The sequence below is a fragment of the Talaromyces proteolyticus genome (assembly GCF_021365285.1).
Source record: "Talaromyces proteolyticus strain PMI_201 chromosome Unknown BGW36scaffold_4, whole genome shotgun sequence".
Lineage (NCBI taxonomy): Eukaryota > Fungi > Ascomycota > Eurotiomycetes > Eurotiales > Trichocomaceae > Talaromyces > Talaromyces proteolyticus.
The window spans coordinates 112,866-123,225 of NW_025764280.1; the positions used below are offsets into that span (position 1 = coordinate 112,866).

Consider the following 10,360-nt stretch of genomic DNA (forward strand, 5'->3'; position numbering starts at 1 on the left):
AAGAATCGCCTAGTCGGTAATGTAGTCCTAGTAGAAATCCCGGTCACTACCTAGAAATTTACAATATGAGACATACTAAGTCATAGAGGATACTACTATCTTGTATGACCCGAAGATCGGGTTAGAAGATATTCGCGACGGAACCATCCCGAAGTAATACTTTGTTATGCTTTGAACCACCGGGATCGTTCCGAACTTGTCGGTATCCTGTTCCGTTCGAGGTGAGTACTAAGTATAACGGTAACGGCTTTCTGTAGTTATATATAAAAACGGTTGTTGCGCATATTACTTAGATGGCTTGGGGCTATTTAGAGATCTATGTAGAATAAAAGTTGGCTTCTATGAACAAGGATAGGATTTTATCTCCCAGTACAGCTAGTAACAGAGGTTTGTCAACTGCTTCAAATTATTACCAATTTGATAGAAACCTAAATAAATCGTATGACGAATGAGCGCAAACCAAAAATCTTAAACATATCCGGAGGATACTTCGTAGTAAGTCCCCGCTGGATAACTTCAGGTAGTATACCTTGGGAAAAGAATTTTATAGATGACACGATATAGTAGTAATGCATACTCAATGAATGACCAAACCAGGTAGAATAATTAACCACCATCAATGACGAACAGTCCGGCCCCATCAAGTATACCATGTCGGCTGTGGGATCTCTCCTAAAAGCACATATCTACCCAGTTCTCTATTCTTGTACGCCACCGGGTCATGGAGTGTGTGTGTCCTCAAGTCTCGCCAGAATCTATCTAGTCCCACTTTCAAAGAAGTGGCCCTAGACCCCGTTACCTCAAAAACACCCGAGGTAACTCTAAGTCCTATGTCTATAGTGACGACCTTGACACTGGCAACCCACTCTGAAACTTCTCCCCGCTCTTCTGCCGTCAGCTTAGCGTGGTCATTGCCGTAGCGAGCAAACAGAGCAGTGATGTTGTCGCCAGCACGGTCGGCGAGAGCTTCAGCGGCGCGCAGGTGTGCAAAAAAGTTACCATATCTTTCTAAAATGTAGAACTCTTCAGTAGGAGACTGTTTGACATCGCCACCGAAGGGCCAGGCGCGTGTGTTGCTGGTAGTGTATTTGGAAGCGTATTCCAGCGCACCAATAGCAATTCCCAGGTAGAAATTGCTAAAGACAAGTTGAATACTACGCGACTTCAGGTCAGCCTTCCGTAACAGGGCGGTGGAAGAAAGAGAAACTTACGCCGGGAGAAGCAGGCTCCCCCAATGAATCTGCAACACACTAGGTAGCGGTTTACGCTCCACTGCGTCCCATCCGAGAGCATCTGTCCAGGAGGCATGGACGTTTTCAATCTTGACACTACCGGACTCGGTCAAGCGCAGGCCAATGTTGTGCCAGTTATGCGCGAATTGAATTCCCGGTTGCCTCGTATGCACAATGGCAAAGATATGGTCACTAGTGCCTTCAAGGACGCCCTCCAGGACAGTCAGATCTGAGATTACTCCCCCAGTATTGAAGTGCTTGGCGCCATTAAAGACGATGTTGTCACCGTCGGCGCTAATTTGGAGGTCATTGTCACGGGGGTTTACCGCGCCGCCAACGAAATAATTGTTCGTGATTATTAGTTGGTCGAGACGGTCGCGTTGCTCGCCTGTGCCTACGATATCGGCCGTTCGTGACCAGAGTAGATGGTAACCAAGCAGCATACCGATTGACCTAGTTATCGATTAGTTCATCTCTCCATAAGTACGGCCAAATTCAAGAAAAGATAGTCTAACCCGTCAGCTTTTGCAACCTCCCGAATGACTTTATATCCGACATTCCAGGGTTGCTCGCCGCCACCATACTTCTTGGGGCCCAAAGTCTTCAGCAGACCAGAGTGTTTAAGCAGCGCGACCTCAGCCACGGGGGACTTATTCTCTTGATCGCGCACTACGGCATCCTGGGCAAGGACCTTGGCGACCTCGCGAGCACGAGCCAGCCAGCCTTGTTCATCCTCGGGAAGGGTAGACCATTTGGCCTGATACTCGTCATAGACCGCGGGGTCGGTCGCAGGGACCGGTGCTTCATCACCCATGCTGTCTGCTTCAATGTTGCTACTTACTGTGGTTCGTCGGGAGGCGTCTCGAAAAGGCTACTATAGATTGCCCTGTTCAGAATACGGACTGTCCGAGAGAGCGCGGCTGTCCACCCGATTATATGCCTGCCCATGCCCTCGATTGCGTGCTCTCCTAATCATCACGCACATGTTTCACATGCGCATCGCAGGTGGACTGAATTGTTGAATTATTGAGTTCTTAATTTTTGATGTTCGCAGACAATGGCGTGATATGCCAGCCAGACATGCAATCATATGGAACATTTGATGGCCCCCCTCCATCGCTGAGCAATGCCAGCAAAACCATAATTATTAAAAATAGTCCACCACAGGCCATACAAGTGCTGTTACCGAGGGGCACACGCGCAAGTGGAGGTGCCCCGCCAATCAAGCTTGGGACAGCATCATTTTGGGCTGCGATGGTGGAAGCGATCGCCGGGAACTGCAAATCAGACGCCGACTATTGGTTAGCAACGTGAGTACTTTATAGTGCTTGGTTAGTTATTAACTATTTGCTACTGCCGGTCTGTCGCTGTTGAGGAGAGAAATAATTAACCGGCCCCACCAGAGCTTCAATTTCTATGTTATCTATTGATATACATGTATCATAACGCATAATCTACCTTTTATGTAAGCGAAAAATAGAGTATTCATCAAACGCTGACTTTGAAAGCTAACGGGGGCTGGTTGTTAATTGGGTTTATTCGAAGTTCTCGTCGGAGCAATCCGACATGTTGGCAAGCTGGATTGCGAAACATGGAACCATTAGGGTCGTTCGTTTCCAATTGTTGGTAGACACATGATATTTTCTCATTCTTATCTTCGACCCTGGTTGTATCCTCTGTATTCTGCTATACTCAGCATCCTTTGTGGGGAATTTGCGGAAATGTTAACCGCCTCGAATGTGTATCAATTCAAATTTATTGGCCATCAATTCATCTTAACACTGTGCCGAATCACAATATTTTTATTATCAGTCCATACTCTTACACTCACTCCTACGTGGCCATCAGAAAAAATACCTAATTTTCTACCTTATGGTCTTTGAAAATGAAAGAATTAGGAAGTGGGAAAACACTAAGACGAAGCTTCCAACCAGTGAATGGCCCGCCTTCATTGCCTATTTGGGTCAAATCCAACGAGATCCATATAGTATCCATAACATCGACTTGTCGTCGTATTGAAATATCGGCATAGTCTGACTATAGCAGCGACTGGCGTCTCAAGAACGACGTTATAATTATCACTTCCAACGCGGGAGTCGTATTTGCCCGCATGCCAAACATTCTGTCGGACAATGAAGCAGAGGCTTGGCTCGAAGAACTAGTTACATACCTTCGCACCAATCCTGATGCCTCCTGGTGGAATACTCACCACTCAGGCTCTTGGGCCTGCTGGGCCTTCTTCGCGAAGACCAAAGACCAGCGAACATGGATGTATACGAGGTCCAAAGATGCGAAACAACGACCGATTACGGTTCTCGAGTTTATGTCTCAGTATTCGTTTCGAAAGCCGTGGCTGATCAAGCTGCCAGGGATGGAAACCCCTGAAGCAGAGTATGCAAGTATCCGAGGTAGGACTTATGTGCCTTTCCTTTGTCACGGTCAACAGGATAAGGTGAATAAGAGAATTATTGAGCGGGGTGAGGAGATAAAGGAGCAGAATACCAAGAATATGAAGACGGAAATTCGCTTCCTCTTAGAACCAGCCACAATGGTCAGAGAGGTCAGCAAGGTGGATAGCAAAGAGTCCGGAAGGCTGATATGTGAGGACACATGAGATGTCGCTCATCTAACCTCATCTGAATGATATCTTCGTCAATTTGACAAAGTTCTTGACATTTCAAAATTGCATTTCTACGGTTTCTGGCAATCTACTCTGATATGTTGCGAGGATGTTCTGTTTGGGTTCGTCAAATAAGCTACTCAGTAAACTAGAACACAGAGATGTATGCATACTTTTTGCCTTTAAATGTCGATATCAGAGAGCTATTTAATACCAGATTCGCGCTTATACAGCAAATACCACAACACTACTCACGCAGAGATGAGTATCTAGACTATGTTCTTACTTCCACATATCAAATAGGCCTGATATTAACCTGACAACCAATTAAATCGTGCGGGGTGCAAAACGCAAAGCGCAAAGCGGGCGTCGCCAACCATTACCCCAGGAAGTGGATCTTCATCCAAACCAGTTAAGATTCTGACAGTCTCGCGCGGTCAGAATGTGGCCTTTTTCTAGGGCGAGTTCAGTACTGACTTGAAATTCTGACTCTTTTGTGGCTCCATTCTTACTGCGATATTTAGTCAATGATTTACAATCTTTATGCATTTTTATCATCTGAGCTGCTGCTGCGGCTGTTCCAGAAACTATAAAATGCGACATAGTGCGCCTTGTATTCAGCTACAGGTGCATTAATAAGATATAAAATTAACAACTTTCCAAAAATGTCGCAAAAACCAAGTATTGTGATTATTCCCGGCTCTTTCACTGGCCCGGACATCTACAGCAACTTTGCTTCGTTGCTTCGAGGACGAGGTTATGAAGTTATTGTTGGTATCCTGCAATCGGCCAATCGCACGCGGCCAGAAAAGGCAGCTACGTTGCAAGAAGATGCAGCCTACTTTCGCGGTGTTGCAGAAACGCTAGCCAGTCAAGGCAAAGATGTCGTCGTTGTAGGACACTCGTATGGCGGTGTTGTAGCCACCGAGAGCGTCAAAGGAGTTATTAAGACGGAACGTGAGGCTCATGGGAAGGCGGGTGGCGTTGTAAGAGTAGTATATTTAGTGTCTGTTGTGGCAGACATAGGGCAAGGCAATTTCGAAGCTTTTGGTGGTCAGTTAGGACCATTTATTCGCATCCTGGTAAGTGCATTGTCTCTCCGTTTGTTCCACTTTTTCTCTTTTCCGACAGCAGCAATCTTGGGTTGACATTCCATTCCCGAAGGGCGAATTTATGCACATAGATCCTGAAGCGGGCGCTCCTTCGCTTTACAGCGACCTGCCTGAAAATGAAGCTTTGGAGTGGGCAAGACTCAGCAAGATTCAGTCCACAGCGAGTTTCCTCGACCCCGTGACTTTTGCTGCCGTCGACTATGTTCCAGTCACTTATATTCATACGTCCACGGACAGAATTATCCCTCTGGAGAACCAGAAAGGGTTCGTCGCAAAACTCAAAAGTCGCAACGCCAAAAATGTGTCCACGATAACCATCAACGCTGATCATTATCCTATTGTGACGGCCCCCGAGGAAACTGCCAAAGGAATCATTGACGCCATTGAGGGTAATTAAGTTTTTGTGAAGTTGCATGGGGTCCTTTCATGTCATGAGTACTTTCCTGTAAATAGAAATCCCCATTTTCTACCAAATTCTTTGCCAATGACCCAAGCATTTGGGTCCCAAGAAGCACCCCCTGGTTTGATTTTAAAGCTCATCATACAGAAGATATCTTTAATAAATTCTTCTTCATCAATCAACCCCATCAAATGGATTATGTTATCGCGCATTCGAGGAAATGGAAACCGGTCAATCCACAGCGGATGGATGCTGTACAGCTGTAGCGCAGTGGGATGTAGACTTTCCGGTATATGGGGTTGAGCCGGCAGAGACTTTGCTGGGTAGCAGGTTGAGCAACCAAGCCCCATCATCGAGCCATTCAAATACAAGGCCGCCCAGACGGTCATGGGCATCTCCGACGATACGCCTGTCTTACTAAACACCCCGTCTTTGATGAACACTTCCATAGGGAAGTTGGACATGTTTGGCGAGCGTGCTATTGGTAGGTATGTATCGTCGTTATCATTATTAGCGGTAGTAACGGAAACGCTTTGTGGTGTTAAGGGGGTCGCGGCATCGCCATTATTATTATTGTGTATGGACCGATTTTGCAATGAACCATTGATTTTAGCTTCTGTGAGGCGTTTCCCTATCCAGGCTACCAGTTAGCAGCTGTTTTCTTGTTGTGGTATAGCACTGCGCATGATTTGATATAAGGACAAAGGTTAATGTACTTCTTGCTCGCTGGGCCAAGCGGTCTTGAATACGTTTGCGTTGGCGCCGGTCTTCTACCGTATACCAATTATCCGCTCCAGGGTCGCAGGGGTCTGGACGGACCATGGCAATGTATTTAGTATTGAAAATTGCCTAAGGATCGGTTCAAGCGTGGACAAGTCGTTTGTCAACGACAATACGAGTAGTGTATAGGATTGTGCAGCAGACTGAGCGAGGAAGTCTCACTGACCGTGTCAGCTGCTGACAAATGCGAGTCGGCACCATAGTTAAACCACCGGTGCTGTGGGGGATAGATGGGTAGACTATACTGTAAACATATTAGAATGTGGTGCAATTCAGCCAATGGCCCGTAGCCCGGAGTTGGTCTTTGCGCTCATTGGCTGTATCGGCTAGTATAGCGTCTTTGATTGACTATAATTGATTCATTCTGCTCTCATTGTCGCAGAAGATGTTATCCCAGAAGACGAGAGCAGTGGCTCTTAATTCTGCCACATTTCTTTACTTCTTTTAATGTTGGGACCGGTAGATTTGACGAAACAGAATGCGACACAACGTGGATAGAGGACTTATTCAACAAATCTATGTTCAATGATTAGTAGTATTTATATAGTATAGGGAGGGTTCCTTTAACCAATCCACGTTGTGTTGCTTTATTTGAACTCTTCTCATCCTACTGAAGCAAATCCAATATCAATCTGTAAAACTCGTGATAAGCCTTAATAGAGTTCTCAAATCTCGTATCGTATGCCATGGATCTTGGTCAAGGCGTCTCCACGGTACAACATACAAACAACCATTACATCAGTCATACCTCAACATGGAATTCCCCATATGGCCCCTTCATACTGAAAAATTGAAGTCACAAAAGAATCACTTCAAACTTCAACATAACCCCTCAAAATTCACACTTAATCTATTATGATGCCCCCAACCCTTTTTCATAATAACTCACAGTGCAAGCCAAGCCGTAATCAAAAGGATAGGGAATAAAAGCGAACCTCCTGTATTTTTCCAACAGGAATCTGCACTATTTGTCTACTCTTACTACCCATAACGTCTCAATATACTCGAACCCAATGACAGACATTCCGCCACAGCAGCACGTTATCGAAGAGAGTAACTTCAATATAAATGCCGACCCAATTTCAAACAAGAGTTCGTGCTCGATCAAGACACCCCTACCTTTCTCTTCGCCGTCTTCATCTGTATATTCCTCGTCGGAGAAAGGTTGTACACCTGCAAACTATGACTTACTCAATAACACAAATGCCAGTGTTAGATCAATCTCTAGCAGTCTCCTCCAGGGCGAAAGCAGAAGTGCGCACAAAAACGGAAATAACGCAAGTTTGACAAGCGTGAGGAATATTAAAGGCCGTGATCTTAGTTATCAAAATGCACACCAACCTCATTATCACCAGAATGACTCGGAACAATGGTCTCAGTACTCGTCAGCCTCGACCACGTCTTCATTTCTGAAATCCATAAGAAGCCACAATCCTTTCAGGTGTGCCACCTTTTTGAAATATGATAGTTCGCTTTGTTTTATAATATCCAGTGATTTTAACGTATCTCAAGATGGTTACTTCGTCGGTCAGACTCTCGTTCTGGTTTGATGACTAGAAAATTCGCTCTACAGCATCGCCAGAAGATGCAACAGTCTAAAGAGACTGTAGCAGAACGAGAGAGACAGAGCCTCGCTGACGGAGAAAAGCAAATTGAGAATCTTCGCTTTGAAAAGAATGGTCATTCCGTAATTGGACTCGCTGAAAAACTTGAAATGCTAGAAGGAAAAATCGATTATTTATGCTCGTTGCCTGCTTTTGGAATGCCCGGTATCAACCCTTCCAGATTTTCGTCCCCAGGAAAAGGGCCAAGTAAGGAAACAAAAGGCGCAGAAAAGAATGCTGGTGTTCAAACAGACCCCGAAATACTTTACCAATGCCATATCGAATCGGATGAAGGCAAACAACAAAAACAAGCTATGACAACTAGGGCCAGGCATTTGACGAACATGAACACAAATCTCTCATCTTTAAATGCCCTACTGTCATCCGATCTATGCAGGTTGCGGAATACTATACAGGATCTCCAGGCCGAACTCTGTGTGACACGTCGGACTAATACGGTGTTGGAAAAACGGCTTGGTTCGTATGAAGAACGTAAAGTGCATATTGATTTGCAAATTAGAGTTATTCAGCAACTGGGGAGGTTGTTGGGTAGAAAGGAGGAGCAACTTAGGCTCGAAGAAAAGAAGATGGAAATGTATACGGATAAATTGAATGGGCTTGAAGATGGGATCGAAAAATTAAGGATAGAGCTGAAAAATATTCTACCAGCAAAACTTCAAGTAAAAAATCCGTTGGTCGATAATTGAAAAATGAGTTCTAAGTGGGAATATTACGAATTAGTAGGCTGCATATAGATAAAAATAAGATTATTTTCATATATACGGCTTTACTGTCACCTAGCGGTTCATGGAAGCTTTTTAGGTGTTGTCACACGACATAGCTCTACTTATATTCACAGATGTCATACCCTTACACAGATATCTAGGTTTGGAACACCCATCTTGGGTCATCATCCCCTAAAAACTCACCATCTGCTGCCCCAACCTCTTCTAAAGATGCAATATTCTGGGTCCTTCGAATTTCCGCTTTTTTTTCATTTTCTCTGCTCAAAACAAGCCATAGCGTACCGGTCACCGCAATGTTTGCTGCTAAATACGCCAGAGCAAGACTATGACCGACGAAATATCGAGGACTCCATTCAGACCGGTACAGTTGTGTGCCCATTACAGCGCCAAGATTACCAATAGAGATCTGCATGGCATTGGCAACGGCCCGCTTAGTTTGGCCGGAGACGTTGTTGGCAGGCCACGAGAGGACTATGGCCGTAGAAGGGTAAATTCCAGCAGCTGCAAAGATGGTACCGACATAAGAACTGCCAGAGCTATGAGTGCTGAGGAGAATAATATAACCAATGATTCCGAGCGCCGAGGAGCCCATGATAAATGGTGCGCGGAGATGAGTCTTTTCCGAGTATACTGCAACCACCACCACAAGAATAAAGGCGACGGCGTAAGGCGGAACAGTCAGCAGTTGAGCACTGGCGTTGGAGTAACCTAGGCCGGAAATAATCGAGGGCTAGTTTTTGTTAGTGCCTGATTGCAGATGCAAGCGGGCGATACCATTTTTAACTTACCAGAAACAGCGACAATGTGTATAGTGGTAAAGAGACAGTATGGAAGCCGAGTCCATATAACCAGACCTTCGGATCCTTAAATGCAGTCAAGACTGCAGCCCATGTAAAGCTCTCATCGCGAGTAGCATCGTTATCGTACTTCAGTCTAAATTGGATGTATTCACGCTCTTCTTCAGTCAAAAACTCGGCTGTTGATGGGTAATTGTGAACAAAAAAATATGCCAATACAGAGACCACTACAGTCAGTAGACCTTCCTATAATCAAGTTAGAGCCTCGAGAAACAGCAGGAAATAAAAATGACGTACAAGGATAAAGATCCATCTCCAGCCATTGTAGCCTCCTACTCCTTTCATGTGGCCAATTCCCTAGATAGCAGGTGATTAGTTACGCGTACCAGCCTTTGCCAAATATACATGTCTACTAACCCAAGCTAATATACCACCAAACGCTCCAGCTAACGAGGCAGCACTGAAAAACAGCGAGATGCGATAGTGCTGTTCATTCCGTTTATACCACATTGATAAGTAGAACACCACTCCTGGAAAGAGACCGCTTTCAGTAACCCCGAGAAAAAACCGTGACGTCAAATAGCCAGCGTAGTTTTGAACTACTCCTAGCAGGGTTGCGACAATGCCCCAGAAAAGCGTGATTGTCGGCAGCCATAAACGGGGGGTCGTCCGCTTGAGAATGATATTGCAGGGTATTTCAAACAGAACATAGCCAATGAAATACAGAGTCAGCCCTGTGAGATACTGGTCTCCAGTCATTTTGATATCGGTCGTCAGACCGTCCAACTTTGCGTTGCCCACTGTTTAAGCATCAGTATCGCGTGCGGTTATTCACGCGCAGGCAGGTAAATGATTACCATTGCTTCGGTCTAAAAAGGATAGGAGATACAGTAACGTTAACGGAGGTAAAATCCGAAGGTCGAGCTTTCTTAAGAGCGCCCTCTCTTTAATACCGAACTGCTTTTCGCCATCGTGAGCATTGGGGGGGACTGCAGGCTGTTCTTCCTTAAGATCAGTAGCAGACGGGGCCATCTGTGGCTGTATTTCTTTTCCAAGAAGTGTCGACATT

General features: G+C 45.3%; 6 protein-coding genes across 6 annotated transcripts; 3 read left to right on the forward strand and 3 right to left on the reverse strand.

Annotated features, from left to right (window-relative positions):
* Window positions 1-300: 300 nt before the first annotated feature.
* BGW36DRAFT_373473 (thermophilic desulfurizing enzyme family protein) lies at window positions 301-2,382 on the reverse strand. The gene is made up of 3 exons (XM_046215580.1): window positions 1,748-2,382; window positions 1,212-1,685; window positions 301-1,154 (listed from the first exon to the last, which is right to left on the reverse strand). The coding sequence occupies exons 1-3, from the start codon at window positions 2,044-2,046 to the stop codon at window positions 641-643; spliced, it is 1,287 nt and encodes a 428-aa protein (XP_046073819.1). The 5' UTR covers window positions 2,047-2,382; the 3' UTR covers window positions 301-640.
* Window positions 2,383-3,186: 804 nt separating this feature from the next.
* On the forward strand, window positions 3,187-3,846 carry BGW36DRAFT_405421 (uncharacterized protein; the record flags this gene model as incomplete). Its single annotated transcript, XM_046218968.1, has 1 exon — window positions 3,187-3,846. Exon 1 carries the CDS (start codon window positions 3,343-3,345, stop codon window positions 3,844-3,846), a length of 504 nt encoding a protein of 167 aa, XP_046073820.1. The 5' UTR covers window positions 3,187-3,342.
* Window positions 3,847-4,241: 395 nt separating this feature from the next.
* On the forward strand, window positions 4,242-5,361 carry BGW36DRAFT_337380 (Alpha/Beta hydrolase protein; the record flags this gene model as incomplete). The annotated part of the gene is made up of 2 exons (XM_046212989.1): window positions 4,242-4,934; window positions 4,987-5,361. The coding sequence occupies exons 1-2, from the start codon at window positions 4,518-4,520 to the stop codon at window positions 5,359-5,361; spliced, it is 792 nt and encodes a 263-aa protein (XP_046073821.1). The 5' UTR covers window positions 4,242-4,517.
* Window positions 5,362-5,393: 32 nt separating this feature from the next.
* On the reverse strand, window positions 5,394-6,186 carry BGW36DRAFT_424953 (uncharacterized protein; the record flags this gene model as incomplete). Its single annotated transcript, XM_046220043.1, has 2 exons — window positions 5,394-5,995; window positions 6,081-6,186. 2 exons carry the CDS (start codon window positions 6,184-6,186, stop codon window positions 5,394-5,396), a joined length of 708 nt encoding a protein of 235 aa, XP_046073822.1.
* Window positions 6,187-7,157: 971 nt separating this feature from the next.
* On the forward strand, window positions 7,158-8,455 carry BGW36DRAFT_424954 (uncharacterized protein; the record flags this gene model as incomplete). The annotated part of the gene is made up of 2 exons (XM_046220044.1): window positions 7,158-7,585; window positions 7,657-8,455. The coding sequence occupies 2 exons, from the start codon at window positions 7,158-7,160 to the stop codon at window positions 8,453-8,455; spliced, it is 1,227 nt and encodes a 408-aa protein (XP_046073823.1).
* Window positions 8,429-10,333, reverse strand: BGW36DRAFT_123398 (major facilitator superfamily domain-containing protein). Its single transcript, XM_046209296.1, has 4 exons — window positions 9,709-10,333; window positions 9,589-9,648; window positions 9,283-9,537; window positions 8,429-9,224 (listed from the first exon to the last, which is right to left on the reverse strand). Exons 1-4 carry the CDS (start codon window positions 10,048-10,050, stop codon window positions 8,631-8,633), a joined length of 1,251 nt encoding a protein of 416 aa, XP_046073824.1. The 5' UTR covers window positions 10,051-10,333; the 3' UTR covers window positions 8,429-8,630.
* Window positions 10,334-10,360: the final 27 nt, after the last annotated feature.

Bases quoted from the DNA above. Each gene is read 5' to 3' on its own strand.
- BGW36DRAFT_373473 (XM_046215580.1), bottom strand. From the start codon at position 2,046: ATGGGTGATGAAGCACCGGTCCCTGCGACCGACCCCGCGGTCTATGAC. The intron at 1,686-1,747 runs GTTAGACTATCT...ATCGATAACTAG, and splicing joins GAGGTTGCAAAAGCTGACGG to GTCAATCGGTATGCTGCTTG. The intron at 1,155-1,211 runs GTAAGTTTCTCT...GAAGTCGCGTAG, and splicing joins GGGAGCCTGCTTCTCCCGGC to TATTCAACTTGTCTTTAGCA.
- BGW36DRAFT_123398 (XM_046209296.1), bottom strand. From the start codon at position 10,050: ATGACTGGAGACCAGTATCTCACAGGGCTGACTCTGTATTTCATTGGC. The intron at 9,649-9,708 runs GTTAGTAGACAT...CCTGCTATCTAG, and splicing joins TTGGTGGTATATTAGCTTGG to GGAATTGGCCACATGAAAGG. The intron at 9,225-9,282 runs GTAAGTTAAAAA...AACAAAAACTAG, and splicing joins ACACATTGTCGCTGTTTCTG to CCCTCGATTATTTCCGGCCT.